General features: G+C 36.2%; 2 protein-coding genes and 1 long non-coding RNA gene across 3 annotated transcripts; all 3 read right to left on the reverse strand.

The window, feature by feature from the left end:
• Positions 1 to 675: 675 nt before the first annotated feature.
• LOC135783459 (sialidase-1-like) lies at positions 676 to 7419 on the reverse strand. Its single transcript, XM_065294193.2, has 6 exons — positions 7163 to 7419; positions 3661 to 3859; positions 3197 to 3459; positions 2384 to 2566; positions 2001 to 2220; positions 676 to 1567 (listed from the first exon to the last, which is right to left on the reverse strand). Exons 1-6 carry the CDS (start codon positions 7271 to 7273, stop codon positions 1353 to 1355), a joined length of 1191 nt encoding a protein of 396 aa, XP_065150265.1. The 5' UTR covers positions 7274 to 7419; the 3' UTR covers positions 676 to 1352.
• A 346-nt stretch (positions 7420 to 7765) lies between these two features.
• On the reverse strand, positions 7766 to 11835 carry LOC135783477 (sialidase-1-like). Its single transcript, XM_065294215.2, has 6 exons — positions 11678 to 11835; positions 9983 to 10172; positions 9644 to 9906; positions 9167 to 9349; positions 8868 to 9087; positions 7766 to 8093 (listed from the first exon to the last, which is right to left on the reverse strand). Exons 1-6 carry the CDS (start codon positions 11738 to 11740, stop codon positions 7873 to 7875), a joined length of 1140 nt encoding a protein of 379 aa, XP_065150287.1. The 5' UTR covers positions 11741 to 11835; the 3' UTR covers positions 7766 to 7872.
• Positions 11836 to 13978: 2143 nt separating this feature from the next.
• LOC135784031 (uncharacterized) lies at positions 13979 to 16085 on the reverse strand. The gene is made up of 3 exons (XR_010545971.1): positions 15725 to 16085; positions 15554 to 15596; positions 13979 to 14058 (listed from the first exon to the last, which is right to left on the reverse strand). It is a non-coding gene; the product is annotated as an uncharacterized lncRNA (long non-coding RNA).
• Between the last annotated feature and the right edge of the window lie 937 nt (positions 16086 to 17022).

The following is a 17022-nucleotide window of genomic DNA, read 5'->3' on the forward strand; positions in this document are numbered from 1 at the left end:
TTTTAGTTTGGCTATGACATCTTTTTTTTCAATAGTAGGGGTTGAAGTTAACAGGTTAAATGCAAATTGTGTTTAACTTTATTTTACTAATTAGCTTATGGCTGCAGCTAACTTAACTTACGAATCCTGTTTTATTTTTACCATTATTATTCATAAAATGAATAAATTAATAACATGTGTATATCAAACAGATACACATTTTTAAATATGTCAAAACTATTTGCCCTATTTAAACCCTTTTCTGTGTAATTTAACAAAAAAATTATGTGTTGGATTTACTTAAAATATATATGCAACATTTTTGCATTACACTTTTTAGGTAATCGCAACTTGGATCATTTTACTTAAAATTAACAAAAAAACTGTGTTTTATGTACTTAAATTTTTAAGTAAAGAATGTAACATGAACTCAAATATTTAAGTTCATATAACACATATTTCTTGTTAATTAGTTACCCGATGTAACTACAGAAGAGTCAAGTTTTAAATAGAAAAAATATCAAACTGTTTCTTTATTTTTGAGCATGATGCTAATCGTGTAATCAGATTCAATAGATTATGCTAAGCTATGCTAAAAGTGCTAGCACCAGACACGGAAATCAGCTAAATGGATTCCAAAACGGTAAGAATCAAATGTTTAACTCTAGGGGAGCTGGAAAATGAGTGTGAAATGAATATTTTCAAAAAAAAGTTTAATGTCCTTTTAATAAGTAATGGTTCTTCACTCAACAAATAGTTTTTAGAGTGTAATACATTTCAAAGAATAAAGAAAAAAATGTCAAAACAGTTTTAATGTATGTGTATATCAAACAGATTTCCCCATCTGGGCATAAAAGACTATATTAAAAAAATTCCAGACCCCCAATACAGATTTATAGTAAGATTGATCAGAAATACTTTAATTAGGGAGATATCAAACTTGTTTATTCTACCATAATCCATACCAGTCAACTTGGCGTGCAGCACCTCGGCCAATCAACAATGATAAATGGCATCTGATGCGGTCGTTCAGAGTGTTATATGACAGTCAGTTACAGTTTATGTTTTACAGTTTTTTGACACAATTTAAGATAACATTATTATCTGTTCATTAAAAAACAGCTTTATTGAAATTAAAGTCACTAAAACGTAATTATAACTTAATTGTTGAAATCTGCAACCCATAGAAAGAAAACATCTTATAGATTTAAAAAAGTCATTTAAAAAAATATTTACTCATCATAATGTATTATATCATTATCAACAGTCATAATTCAAGTCAGTAAAAAACACTATATACTATACTGGCATACATATAATTGTGAACAGCACAAGAATACAGTTTATAATTTCCACCATAAGAACTGTATCATTTACAGTCCACGGTGCAGATGGATTTTCAAAAAAGAGACGGTCTCAGCATAGTCTTTCTGGCCTTTTTCATAAATAACATAGATGTGATCCTCAGTTTCATTGCCTTTAAGTGATGCTATACAGGAGTATCCACTTGGCCCTTCCCAAATCTTAAAAGTATTGTTCATCCATGATTTTCCATAATCCAGAGACCAGCGAAGGGTGAGGTTAACTCCTGAAGAAAATGAGTAAACTGAATTAATATCACAACATTAAAATTTTTATGTCCAGCATCATAACACCAGTGTTCAAATATACAGGGGCGGTGTCCCGGATAGGTTTTAGATTAATCCAGGCCTAGGCATTTTTTGACATTTAAGTAGTTTTAACAAACATACCTTACGACAAAATGACAATGGCACTAATATATGTCAACATGTCAAAACAAGGTGTTTTTAAATTAAGGCAACTCAAACATGCATTTTAGTCTGGGACTTGATAAGCCCCTCCTGGGAAACCGCCTCATAGGCAGTTAGTTATATGGTAAACATGCATTTGCCCCCTTATAGAGTATAGATCAGCAAATGACAGTAATCATACATTGAACATATCTAAAAAATGCATGGCCACGCCCTTTGCAAACGTGATATAGATAATGTTTTTCTTACTACTATGTGTATTGGCAGGATTGGTAAAGTACAGCACTCCCTCTTTCTGTAAAGCTCCAGCTGCAACCGCAGAATCCACCAGTGTGGTATCAAACACCAGCTCCTCCACAGGCAGAGATTCGCCTCCGTCCAGACTGCGCACAACCATGCGACAGCGGCAGTGATAGTGGTTCTGGTTACGCACGCTGATGTATATAGATCCATCGTCTAGTTCAACGGGCTTGAAAGAAGGAGAAGCAGAAGTTTCAAAAAAGCAATCTGAAAATGACTGCGGCTGGGTAGAAACTGGAAGTGTTTTTTTACCTACACATGACATCTCAGCCTTACAAAAAAGTTTGACAAATCTACAACAACAAATCTACATTTGCTCTGACTGCCAATACCTGACATTCATCTGGGTTGAAATCTAGATTTAGCTTATTCTGGTTGTAAGGGATGCTCTTTAGCGCAGCTCCATTTCTCCACGTACGTCCATGATCATCGCTGAGGATGCAGAAGACCCCATCACCAGCTAAAGTACCATGACCACACACCACGAGACGACCAACAGCAGGGGGATGACGCTTCTGTGGATACCATCATAGCAAAGATCTTCAAAAAGGAGTCAAAAATGTGTGACTCTTGCCTATTCGAATCTGCCATTTTGTGGTGAAGTACTTTCTTGGTTTTTGCATGTATAATCATAATTCAATCTAGGTTGAATTTGGGATTTGATAAAACAGAAGTGAGATTTGAAAGATTTAGCAGAAAGCAATGTTTCAGTTCATGAAATGCTCCTTACAGGCTTTAAAAATGCGTAACTACATCCACTAGGCCAGTGGTTCCCAAAGTAGGGGTCAGGACCCCCATTGGGGTCGCGAGATAAATTTCCGAAGTCAAATGTTTTTTAACAATTAGAAATAGCATACTTTTTATCCATAATTGTAACAACAGAATCGAATTATATGGGGTCGGGAATCGCTGGTACCGTTATTTTAGGGGCCGTGGGCTGAAAAGTTTGAGAAGCCTTGCACTAGGCAAGCCCAAATCACCTATTAAAACTAGCCATTTAGTTATTTTCTCTCAAATAAACACTTCATCTAACCCAGTCCCAGACAGCAGATGACTGGCCGGATCTAAGCCTGAGCTGTGAACTTGGTGCGGATCCGGCCCGGATTTGTCTGCTGTCTGGGAAGTGGCGAAAGAAACGTTCAAACCTGTATTCCAAAGCCCGGACCAGGGATAAAACTGTGGATCCCCAGTTGTGGATTGAGGTTTCGTGGGGCGCTCCAGGTCAGGCCATCATCCAGGCTTTCAGTCATCATGGTCTGAGGAGGGCTGCAGTGATAGCGGTAAAAGCACAGAGAGTAAATGAGTATCACTGCTCCAGTCTCTTCATCCACTACAACTGAACCCAGATTCACCCCGTCGGTCTGTGAGCCGTCGTCAGCTATGAAAGATGTTGGTGACCAGGTTGCTCCTAGATATAAAGAGTATCATATAAAAACATGCATTATTTGCTAACTTTCAAAGAAATAATTGAATATAAATGTTTTTCATTTTGCCTCAGTTTCTACTTTCACCATCATCAGCTGCTTATAATTTTTTAGGAAAATGCATGTACAGTAAATTTATTTTTCACAACCAACTATATAATCAATAGACATTCACGACAAGTGACCTTTGTCTGTAGAGCGGCGTACAGCTATAAACTTGGCCGTCATATCTGTGGAAGATGTCTTCCGGGCTTCTGCAAAAGCCAGTAGACTTCCCAAAGGAGTGGATGTGAGTAGAGGAATCCTGTATGTGTGTACCGCACCCGCCCCACCTCCAATCCAGAGGATCTGCTCATCCATGACAATAGGGTCAATCTGTGTATTCTGCGTAGAGACACAAACAAACCAACAAAGCTTAAAATAAAAAAAACATAAGATGAAAGTGTGACGCTGTCGAAATATTACATGAATATTGCGTTTATTTTAATTTTATTTTCAATATGTAATGTACAGGCAGCATAATGTCAAGCTATCCAAGATGAAGGTGACGTTGTTTCTTTATTAGAACGGTACAAAAAGATTTTTAGCTGTAATGGGGATCCTCACTCAGTAAATCTTCTTTACTGTTATACTGAAGAAACAATGTCAATTACATCTCGAAGGGCCCGAGGGTCAGTAAACTGACAAGAAAAGTGACCCTGCATGCTAAAATTGATCTTATAAACGCTAAATGAATAAGCTTTTCATGGATGTATGGTTGTTATGATGGACAATACTTGGTTGAGATATAACTATTTGAAATCTGCAATAAATATAAATATTGAGAAGATCGGCAAATAAAGACATTTGGGAAATTGCCAAATGTTAATGCATTAGTAATGTGTCCTTAAACCAAAAATGAGTGCAGGCCGCGATCATGGATCAGCCAATCTGTTAACATTGTATGCATTATATAGTACACATTTTACACTGTAACGTTAGCTTAGTGTAGTTTTTAAATATGATTTGAAGTAAGGTAATCTACTTCTTGTTTATTTTGCTTGTTATCAGAAATAAACTACTCTAAAAGAACCTGTTATTGAATTTTACTGGAAGTTAAAGGTGGGGTGCATGATCTCTGAAAGCCAATGTTGACATTTGATATCACCTAAACAAGCACGCCCCTATCCCAATAGAATCTGGACCTTCTTTTGATAGACCCGCCCCACACATACACAACCCAGGCAACGATGTCGGTTAGTAGACACGCGTCTTACTGTTGATTGGCTACAAGTTGTTATGAATGAACCCGCCTCTTCGCATCCTTACGGTCGACAGAGGGCGCCTTCACCAGAGTATTAGTCTTTCCCGTTCACTACATTTCCAATCATGCCACTTACCTGGGACTGATCACGCCACCTCCTGCAGCCAATCAGACTGCCTATATAAGCTCCTCCAGAACTATGAACTTTGCGAAGTTTTGATTTGCACAGTGTGATTATTACAGAGCATAAGGATGCAACCTCAGAAGACAAGCACTCGGTCTTTGAAAGTCCATGAAGAGAACTGAAATAACGTGATTACTCAATATGTAAGGTCGGGCTGGCATGTCACACGGCTAGTGCAAGAAAAGAAGTTGTGGTTTAATAGTACCTTTATATATATATATATATATATATATATATATATATATATATATATATATATATATATATATATATATATATATATATATAGTTTTGTTTTTTGCCAAAAATTACAATTATTTCGCTAGATAAGACCCTTATGCCTTAGTTGGGATCGTTTAGAGCTGCATTGAAACTGCAATTATAAACCGTGTTGAAACTGAAACATGTTGAGGTCCAATAAAGTTTGTTAAATCGAGAAAAATCCTGGAATGTTTTCCTCACAAAATAATTTTTTTCTCGACTGAACAAAGAAATACATCAACATTTTGGATGACATGGGGGTGAGTAAATTAGGGGTGAGGCTTCATTTTAAGCAGCCTTCGAATTGGGACAGCCTTACTAGTCTTCAGTCGCGCTATCGGTCTTAGAATACGTCCTTCGAAGGTCGCAGCCTTAGTGATCATTGTACTAACAAGTATATAAGACAGGTTTTCTTAAAAACCCTGTTAAGTTAAAAGAAATAAGTTAGATCGCATGTATAATAAGAAAACTTTGGAACTAAGGAAGATATGTAGCGCTCCAACCAAAGAAGTGTACTTAGTTATTATAAGTCCATGTACTTCAGGTGCATGGAGCCAAACGAGTAATTAGGTAAAGAGAGTGGCTAACCGCACACTGATCCACTTGTGACAATAAGTCTACAAAAAGTCTACAAAAGCATAGTTTTTATTTATAAAGTGCAAAGTGCAAGTGAATATAAAAACAGACAAGGCGAGCAAACGTTTCAGCTCTTGCTTTCCTCATTGCTCCGGAGGAAGGTCTTTACTTAATAAGAAAACTTTAAAATATCTTAAAACAGCTTACTTAAGTTTTCGTATTCCTCCTAAAGCAAAAGAAACACACTTCAAAATTGTCCCCTGTTCTTTCTGCATTAGCCATTCTGAGACATTGATCATTGTCTTTTTTAATGCAATTTTTCCAAAATCTTCTGGATATCAGTTTAGGACTGGTTGATAGAAAAAGAGGTAGTTGTTGATGGTTTTGCATTTACTTTATCTTATTTGGAATACCCAAAGACTGCTGTGTTCATTTTTATTTGCTTAATAACATTGTAATAATGGCAAATATTTTATTCATAAATGTAGATTCTTTAAATCCCTCCCACTTCAAAAATGATTTAAAGTGTATATCCAAAGCCCTTGATAAAATGAGAGGTTAGAGTGCAATGAAGCTGCTTGATCTTTTGATACCATGTATATGATTTTTATGATATTGCCCTTAATTCTTGTATTTTCTTTTTACTCTCTATTTAAGGTATGGTCGCAGCCTTAGAATTGGGACACAGCTAATGTTTCTCTCTTTTAATTTTTGTGTGGCACCAGCTTAATTATTTTAGGAGTGTAACGATAAATCGTGCGATTGATTTACTTATATGCTTCTCAGTGAATTAGAGAATTATACTAAAATGCCGCTACATCCAAAAGCCAGAGGGCGCGCTCGTGCAGAAACTTAAAATGCGCGCAGAAGAAGAAGCATAACACACGGATATCACCGTTTCAGGTATTTTCATGATAATAAAGAATATGTATAATGATTATATTTGACGAGTATTGCTTTTTCAAATGCATGTTATAAACGACTCAAAAGCACTGTGATTTTAGATTAATAAGGACGTTTTATTGATCAAAGAGCAGTAGTAACGTACATAAAAGAGCTGTGCATGCATAATATCGTATCTTTGCGCACCACAATCGATATTGGACAGGCATATCAATACGTGTCGCTATTTATCGTTACACCTAGAGATAGGGTTTTTCAGGTCTAAAAAGCAGCAGTGAGTTCTTAAAAAACTAGTATGAATACCATTGATGCAATCATTTGGAGTATATGTTACAACATCAGTCACACATGATGACAAAATACCCCACCTATATTTACTCCAACAGATAAATATTGTTAATACACTGCATTTGTTTAAATAAGACATTTAGTGACACAAGACTAGCGACATGTTATAAGAAAAATGTAATTGAATTCACTCTGTGCCAGTTTAAGTAAGCACCGAAGCACATAGTTTTACCTTTACATTAAACGTGACGGCATCTAAGCTTGTCAGGTCCACAATCAGAAAAACCAGCACAGTAAGTTCAGTAAAGTCAAGGTTTCCCAAAATGAATCTAGTCCTCTTCATATTGAAAAAGGAGAATTCCTCCACGTAAAAGAGAAACAGTGTTATGTCTAAATGAGCATGTCGAAAAAAGCACAAACAAGTTTTACATCCCAGACACGATTGTGTGCGGTCATATCTTTGGCACACAGTCAAAGCACATGAGAGACTGTCATGCAGAATCAGCTGACGTTATGACAGATAATACAGGAAGTGCTCTTATAAAAAAAATAAAAAGCTTGGCAAATAATTGACTTGACTCATCATTGATTAATCCAACACCTCAGCCGGACAGCTTATTTAATTTATTGTACTTTTTAATTGTCATGTATTAACTCCAACAATTTTTTTAAGTCTACATACTTTAAAAATACATTCTTTTTCTGTGGTAGAAGACTTTATCCTGTGTTGTGGGGTTGTTTCTGTGATTTTTATTTTAGGGGGGCTCAGCCCCCAATGAGGGTATAATAAGATAACAGATCATTAAATTATTGCACATGAAACCTATGTATGACCAAAGGTGCAGAATTTTTTTTCTGAAACTATCATCACTATAATAACAACATTTTCTGTCCTCTTCTTGCTTTTTTGTTCTTTCATATAAAAGCGCTGCATCCCAGTGTCTATTGGTCACTGTACAGGTTGATTTTCACAAAGGAGATCGACTCTTTGCAGTCTGTATGGCCTTTCTCAAAGATGACGAAGATATAGTTTTGATCCTCAGTTTCGTTGCCTTTAAGTGATGTCATACAGGAGTATCCACTTGGCCCGGCCCAAATCTTTAAAGTTTCTTTCACCCATGATTTACCGTGATTCAAAGACCAGCGAAGGGTGAGGTTAACTCCTGAAAAAAAGAAGAAGAAGAGTTTGCTGCCATGTCTCAAGATTATTGCCATTCTTGCTACTGTACATAAAGTGATTGTGGACTATATAAAGATGGACTAAGATTTAAAGACAAGTCAGAAGATTAGAAGTAATGGTTTTATCTACACTAAACTCTCTAAAACTGCTTGTAAAGGTTACATTTCAAATCACTGGCCAAGAGTAACATTCGAAGTTCAATTTGTTAAAATCTCTGCGTCTACATCACATTTCTCATCATAACTTTTCTGAAACTGAAAAAGTGGAAAGTGAACTGAAAAACCAACCTGTTTCGTGGCAGTTAATACGTTTTTTACCTGGTGGAATTTGTATGAATTACAAATGAATTACTATCTAAAGTGAAAAGTAGATAATCCAGGTTTATATTTTCAATGATATGGAATGAAGTCATTCATATCTCAACTTTAAAGAGTTGGGACAAGCAAAAATGTTAAGATTGAACACCAAGCCACCAAACATCAATATACACTGTCAAAAAAAATGGTCCCTAGATGTTACCCTTTCAAAAAGTACACATTTGCACCTAAAGAGTTCATATTAGTACCTCAAATGCATACATATCTGTTACTAAATGGTACATATTAAGACCCTTTTAAAGATTACTGCACCATTGACAGCTTGGGACCATTTTTCCTGTCAGTGTACTTTGCAAAGCTTACTGAAATTGATTAATTTCTGGTTTGTTTGCATGATCACTGCATAAGTGTTTCCTAATAGTGTGTTTTTATTTTCGTACTGCGTGTAGCATTGGCAGGATTGGTGAAGTACAGGACTCCATCCTTGTGTAAAGCTCCAGCTGCAACCGCAGGATCCACCAATGTGGTATCGAACACCACCTCCTCCACAGGCAGAGATTCGCCTCCGTCCAGACTGCGGGCAAGTATACGACAGTGGCAGTGATAGTTCATGTTGTTTCGCACGTTGACCACTATGCTACCATCATCCAGCTCCACCGGCTTTGAACAAAGACACGACACAGGTTTGAATGATTCATAGCGTTCATTTTTGCATTGAACACCTTGTTATTCTTCTTACCTGACACTCATCCGGTTCAAAATCAAGGTTCTTTTTGGGCTGGTTGTAGGGAATACTCTTGAGTTCAGCTCCGTATCTCCATGTTTGTCCATGATCGTCACTTAGGAGACAAAACACGCCATCTCCAGCGATGGACCCATGTCCACACACCACCAAACGCCCAACAGCAGGAGGATAGCGTTTCTGTCAGGACCAAAACATCAAGCATTGTCAACTGGTAAAGGTTTCGGGTTCAAATCTCAAGGAATGGATGACACTACAACCAGAACCATTTCGGGTTTATCTTTTTGTAGCCTAAAGAACCTTAGATATTTGCAAACAGGTTGTCTAGCTTAAGTTTCATAGATTAGTTATTGCAATTATTTTATTTGAAATAATGTGCATTATGCATATCAAGGATGTAAACAGAGAAATTTGACGTGATGTATAATGTGGTACAAGACGTTCAAAAAAGGATGGCAACTGTAAATGAAATACCTGTATACCAAAGCCAGGCCCAGGAGCAAAACTCTTGATCCCCAGCTGAGGGTTAAGGTTTCGTGGAGGACTCCAGGTGAGACCGTCATCCAGACTCTCCACCAGCATTGTGATGGAGGTCTTGCAGTGGTAATGGTGGAAACACACAGAGTAAATGAGTATCACAGCACCGGTCTCCTCATCCACAACGACCGAACCCAGGTTCAGACCATCTGCTAGACTTCCATCATCCACAATAAACGAGGTGGGAGACCAGGTGGTTCCTGACAGCGTGAAGAAGAGATGGTCGGTGAAGAGAAACTCTCAAAGCGGGACAGAGTTTAACTTAGTTTCACACACCTCTGTCTGTGGAGCGTCTTAAGGCTATGAACTTGGCTCCGATATCTCTGGCCGACATCTTCTGGGCCTCTGCAAAAGCCAGCAGACTTCCCTGAGGAGTGAAGGTGAGCAGGGGAATCCTGAAGGTGTGGACTTCTCCAGTTTGACCCTGGACCCATAGCAACTGTTCATCAGCAACCACAGGTTTGATCTGAGCACATGTGATGAAGAAATATGTAAGTTATAGCTACAAATGGAATAGAAAATAAAAACAGAGGAGACGGCAGTAGATGAGACGTTTGATGTAAATCCATAAGATTGTAAATCTGTCTCCTTGATCTACATTGACTGAATGTTAAGAGTTTGTTTTAAAATGTATTTTGTATTTACATTTATGCATTTGGCAGAAGCTTTTATCCTAAGCAACTTGCAAGGTATTCAATTTTTATCAGCATGTGTGTCCACTGGGTTTGAACCCATGACCTTTGCACTCCTAACGCAATGCGAATTAGGAGTTATTCAGGAGCACAAGGAGTTTTTAGTTATTTTTCCACAATATAAATTGAATAAAGATATAAAATGCAATGTCTTTATATTGCATGAAGAGATAAAAATTAAAAAGGGTTTATTTTGCATCCATGTACCTTATCAACATCCATAAAAAATGTTTTTATTAAAAAAAAATTATATATAGTACTGTGCAAAAGTCTTAGGACACCACCACCAGCTTTATTGTTTTTGCAAAGTTTTAAGGTCCATGCCTATTTATTCAACATGTACATGTTTTTAATGACCCCTTTGTGTTTTAAATTGTTTTATATGTGGCTGTACATTTGTATTGTTTGTTGTGTCTGTTTCTGTGATTCTGTGTAATTTGTGTAATTGTTGCTCCAGGGCTACCTTGCAAAAGAGATTTGAATATCTCAATGGGACATCACCTGGTAAAATAAATGGTAAATAAAATAAAATAGATACATTAAACTAATAAAAAGTGAGAAGGCACTCTGTAGTTACAAAATGACCAATTTCTTCTTATTATATCAAATTGATTGTTCATCTAATAGCACTTAAAACCAGGGGTGTCAGACTGGGGGTGGGTGAAACCAGTACTGATTACCAGAGCCCCAAAGGAAGTGATGGCCCTTGAAAAGTCTGTAATATATTATGGGGGTGGGGCATGGGGGCCCATCAACTGCCTATGCATAGGCAACCCGAGATCTTGTGCAACACACCTGCTTTAAACTTAACCCGGCCGGAACCACTTAGAAATACTCCTGAATCTAGTTTTACTATTGTATGTATATGCTATTGTGGTTTTATTGTGTTTACTTTCCAGAAAGCTATTACAAAAATATGTTGTTGGCATTGTAGTTTGAAAAACAGAACTGACAACATAACTGTTTAAAACCATAATATAAAAGCACTGCCAGAGAAAACAATTACATTTTTGATTGCAAACAATTGTATTTTTGATTCAGATCCTGAAATACTTCCTTTCTCTGAACACAACATTTCCAAGTGATAACTATAGTAGATGATCTCCCCTTATTTAAAAAAAGTTTATGTAATTCCAACACAGCTTAACAAGTTAAAAAATTAGAGTTAATTGTGTGATTTATTTATGAACATACTGTGTTGTGTTGTTTAATCACTTAAAAGTTTTCCAGTTAGACATGTAATTGTCACATTCATAAGTTATATGATAAATCATATTACCTGTGCGGTTTGAGCAATTGAACAGAGGGCCAAGAGAAGTGAAAGACCAAAACTCCGGTCCATAACTCCGCCAAGTCACACGCAATCCAGGTGACTGCTACAAAACACAGTCAGACAACCGCCTAAAGGACAAAAGAAATGACAACTGGTTTTACCGACCAGTTTAGTTGGCTTTTTGTGGTATTCATAAGGAAGTGAAAAGGTTACCTCATCACTCCAGATGACTGTTGTCTTGACTAAACAGAGCACAGGAGCTCTTACAAAACCATTGAATAATGCTGTGTTAGATAAGGCACTGAAAAATGAGTGAAGGCATAGTATACAATCAATATTATTATTAGGTTTCTACACTTTTTACCTGAACAACATTTCCAGTGCAGGGTCAGCACAACTTTTGCAAAGTATGCAGTGTAAATTATGAACTCCCTAATGATCATGGTAAATTCCCAGCAAGCAACAGTTGTCATGTCACCATCTAGGTGAACTAATATAGTCCCGCTATGAGTGACCCACTTCTAGCCAAAATAAACATGAATTTGGTTACGTATTGCGATTACAAAGTGATTTTTTTCTAAAAGTGTGTGATGTGGACAGCAGACCTGACCTTCTATCCCCTAAAAGACAAAATGGTCAAAATTTGTTCCCCCCATCTGTCAGTCACTGGGGCAGTGATGCACCATTAGGTACAAATATGTATACATTTGCTATACCAGTATGTTCATTTGAGATACTAATATGCATATTTGAGATACTATGCACTGTTTGGTACCGATATCTACCTCTGAGATAGGAATATGAACTCTGTATAGGTGCAAAGGTGTATTTTCTAAAAGGGCACAGTCCTGGTGACAGTTGGGGTACAAATTCTGACCATTTCTCTGACGGTGCTGTATACTTAAAAAAATAAAAGGATAATTTCTCCGAATCAGTGCCATTTATGACATGATGGTCTGGTTTTACAGACAAGGTTTAGCTAAAGCCAGGACTAGGCATTCGTTAAATTAAGATGTTTAAGCATCTTAAAAATATGTTACTGGTGTGTTTTTTGGGACAAATCAATGGCATATTTTAAGATCTGTACGTGCAAGTTATTTTCTGTTGAGACATCTCAAACATGTATTTTAGTCAAGGATTAGCCTTAAGCCTTTTGGGTTGGTTTCAAACACCACTCAAAAAAATATTTAGGCCTAATTCATAAGATTTATGTATTTTGATTACATGTAAAATGTCCATCCATCTACTTTTAATCTAAAAAAACAAACAAACAAATCAACTTTATATGATAGATATCTGTCAGTTATGTAAATGAAACCAGTATGAATAAAATGTATGTAATAGTTTTACTTATTGCATTTAGGTATTTTACTAATAAACCATTTATACATTTGTATGTATTCCTCCCCCATTCACCCTCCTAAATCATAATATGCTATAACAAACAACACAAAAAAATAATGGCCAGACCACTTGGTTTTACATTTTATCAATTTATTTAATACTTCATTACTCAAGGCAGCAAGAAAGAGCAGCTAGCAAGTCATGGCTTATACACCTTGTATTGTGTGGAAAAATAAATAATAACAGTGTTTCAAACATTTCAGCCCCCATTAACCTCATTCCACAAATACGAGCAAAAATTTTAACAGGCTGCAGAAATACAAAAAAACCCTGTAAAACTTGAGGTAGACATAAATCAGGTATATCAGTGACAACAATATTAACATTTTCAGAAATCTGTGACATGATGTAAAAATGTAGAATAATGGGGTGGTGGTGAGAAAATAAATGGCACATGGCTTAGTGTTTTGAGTGGCTGTGTGCCATTAATAATTTTCATGCATCTTTAATTACATGTTAGATATATATATCAATGAACTTTTTAAAATTGTTAAAGGAACATTCCACTTAAATTTAAGTTTGAGTTAAACATTCCAAGATTTGTCTTAATTTAAGACTTTATTCAACCTAAAGTTGTAAAGCAGGACCTACCTACACAATATTAGGCAGGTGGTCATAATTGTCACACTATACAAAACTTAATGCAAATGGGTGAAGTGTCCCTTTAATGCCACCTACCAGGCAATCTCAACCATGGTGACAAAGAAAATTGTAAAAATTGCTGCAGTGCATTCCTGGATCAGATTTGTAATTTGTTTATACCCAGCATGCATTGCAGCATGAAGTTTTTCATTTAATTGTCACCATGGTTGAGATTCATACTCTGATTCTTGATGTATGTACGTCCCAAATATACAGCGGTTAATTTTTGTGGTGGTCCGGGATCCAGGTGACGGAATACAGTAGCACAATGCTACGTTGTTTGTTGGGCCCACGAGTCAAGGCTGGCAGGTTTTCCACAACACTTGGAGGAGAGCAAAGGTCTGAAAAAAACAAAACAGTATCTGAAAAAATATGCTAACATGAAACATCCTTGGTCCAAACTGTCATATAAGTAAATAAATCCTTATCCATTAACTGATGGTATAAACCATTTAGTTTAAACTTAAGGTAAGTGTACACATTAAGCCCACTTTCAATTTTGACATTAAATTATAAAAAGATAAAATCATATTTTATGCTGATCATTATTTTAACCAATTAAGTGATTTGTTACTTCACTGAGATATAAATTGCATACCAATCTCTTTTGTTAGTGTTGAGTTAAACCCATTTATGTACACTGCTGTTTCAGGACCCTTCAGAGATAAACTCATTTCTGCAACTGTCGGTCATGTCTTTTATATATATGCATTGATATTATGTTAAATAAGAGATATATGTATTGTTTTTTGTGCATGAATAAATAGTTCTTTATCATTTTATATTATTTTTCTTAAACATAAAGATAAGTTGCCCACAGCACAAAGTGTTTTTAAGAAAAAAAATCATAAAAATCTGAATCTATGTGTTACACTTAACCCTTATAAGTCCCTTGGGGTCAAAATGACCCCAAGGCACTTTTCTTTAGCTAAAAAAATGGTTCCCGTCATCTCAGTGCAATAATAATTTCAGCTCCCAATGCACACAGTTACTTGATTAATTGTTCTAAAAATGTATGCTAATACATTTATTTCAACTTTGTTTTCCTCTCCAGAATTTTCCACAATTCGTAACATTTTAAATCAATATTCAAAATATTAAAGTACAATAACACTTTCTATATATGTGTAATGCTGGCAGGAAGGCAGGCTGAGGTAGAGGATCAAAACAAAAGGGTTTATTAAATAAAGACAAAAAACAAAAGAAATCCAAAGTACCAGAAACCAACACATTACATAAACTTTTAACGACTGACAAAAGACAACCGAGACACTGGGCAATATATACTGAGGTGAAAACAAGATAACAACACACACCTGGGAAACAATCAAGAACATGGACCAATGAAACAAAAGAACTACACAAAACTACAAAATATGGGTGACAAAACAGAACTTCAAAATAAGAGACACACAAAGGTCCAATGTGTAGATTTTTAGCAGCATCTAGCTGTGAGATTGTGTATTGCAACCAATGGCTCAGTCCACAGCTCACCCTTCCCTTTTGAAATGCATAGAGAAGCTACGGTAGCCGCAACAGGACAAACATGTCATCTTCTGAGACAACGTAGTGACAAAACGCTCGCTATAGGACAGTTTGTCTGTTTGCAAAATGGCGACTTCCATGTAAGGGGACACGTGGTGTACATAAAAACTGCTCCTTTTTAAAAAAACAATACAGTTCATTATGTAAGGTCTTTATACACCACTGATAATTATGTATATTATATTGTATTTCTGTCAAGAGATCCTTCTAAAAGTTACACAATGCACCTTTAATTGAATTCATGTTTACATTAATAGTTATTTTAAACACATTTACAAATCAAATACTTACTCAACACAGTTTCCATTAACAAGCTGAAGTCCATCTCCCCAGTCTAAAAAAAACATCAGTAGAAAAAATGAAGGTGGCAAATTTGGGCACCAATGTCTACAGTAACTCGACACAACACCCGTGTAGAAGTAGTCAACTTGAGAAGTGAAATGAGAAATGTGCATGCTGTACCTCTGCAGGTCATGTCTCCTAGGTTCGTTTTGATGTACCCTGGATGACACTGGCAGTACAGGGTCCCATTAACATCTGTGCACTCAGAGTATTGGAGATCACACTTGGTTTTCTGGGCCAAGCACAAACTCTCCACTAAACAGAGAGAAATCAATTGGAATAAATGGTTTTTCGGTGATAAGAAATGCTTAGATAAAGGTTTCCCAAAATATTATTGAAGAAAAATCATGCAACAGCCCTTTAAAGACAATGTTATCATGTCTCTGAAGTGCCGGACTAGACTTGGAGATAAGAGAATATGGGCGCTGAGTGGTACCGTGTTCACTGCTGACATCTGCACACCTTCTCCATCTCTAAACAGGAAAGACACATTCATAAACATGAGGTGAAAAAGAACAGATCTTTGATTCACTTTTTACTCAAAGTTGTACATCTATAAACGTGGAAGATGGAGAGAGTTCTCCATGTTTCACTGGGGGACACCTCGTTCATCTTATTATTATTATTATTATGACATGGCACTGTTAAATGCTTGGTACTGATTGGCCAGTCGCAACATTCCAAGGTATTTTATTCTGAGATAACAACCGCCCAGAACTTGCTCAGCCTCACCCGGGTACTGCTTATTGTTTTTGACGATTTTAAATGTAAAAACCACACAAACATCACAAGTAGACATCAGAAAACTGTATAAAGCAATAAAAACAGCCGATTCATCGCCCATTTAAAGCAGCAGACAGACAGATCATACCTACAAAAATCATTGTTTTAAGTTTAATTCATGTGCTGGCTAGAATAAACCATCATATAGTCATATAGACAGTTTCATTAACAGAATAACAGTTTGCTTTGCAGCATATTATGTCACACATTACATAAAGCACCTGCTTGAGTAAACTGTATGACTATAGAATTGTGACTGCAAATAATAAGAAACAGATTATGTTCTTTAAATAGGATGTTGCCATTTTGATTTTTAAAGTAATGTTAGCCCACTTTAACAATTTAAAAAAAAACTCAGCTGTCGTGTAATGAAGAATTATAGGCTTTGATAAGATCAACTTTTAACAAAACACAATAACTGATATAATGTAGATATGCATGTAGAAATATTCATAAATGTAGACAGTAGAAAATAGTACTAAATGTAAAAGAACACACACACACGCACGCACGCGCACACACACACACACACACACACACACACACACACACACACACAAACACACACAAAATTTTGCGATGATATTTACCTGACAAAATTTTGGAGAACATCATTTTGACATTTGACTATCTAC

This window comes from Paramisgurnus dabryanus, chromosome 19 (assembly GCF_030506205.2).
Source record: "Paramisgurnus dabryanus chromosome 19, PD_genome_1.1, whole genome shotgun sequence".
Taxonomy (NCBI): Eukaryota; Metazoa; Chordata; class Actinopteri; order Cypriniformes; family Cobitidae; genus Paramisgurnus; species Paramisgurnus dabryanus.

Bases quoted from the DNA above. Each gene is read 5' to 3' on its own strand.
- LOC135783459 (XM_065294193.2), bottom strand. From the start codon at position 7,273: ATGAAGAGGACTAGATTCATTTTGGGAAACCTTGACTTTACTGAACTT. The intron at 3,460-3,660 runs GTCACTTGTCGT...CTTTATATCTAG, and splicing joins ACGCCGCTCTACAGACAAAG to GAGCAACCTGGTCACCAACA. The intron at 2,221-2,383 runs GTATTGGCAGTC...CCTTCTTTCAAG, and splicing joins TCAACCCAGATGAATGTCAG to CCCGTTGAACTAGACGATGG.
- LOC135783477 (XM_065294215.2), bottom strand. From the start codon at position 11,740: ATGGACCGGAGTTTTGGTCTTTCACTTCTCTTGGCCCTCTGTTCAATT. The intron at 10,173-11,677 runs GTAATATGATTT...ACATGTGCTCAG, and splicing joins CAATTGCTCAAACCGCACAG to ATCAAACCTGTGGTTGCTGA. The intron at 9,088-9,166 runs GTAAGAAGAATA...CTTTGTTCAAAG, and splicing joins TTGAACCGGATGAGTGTCAG to CCGGTGGAGCTGGATGATGG.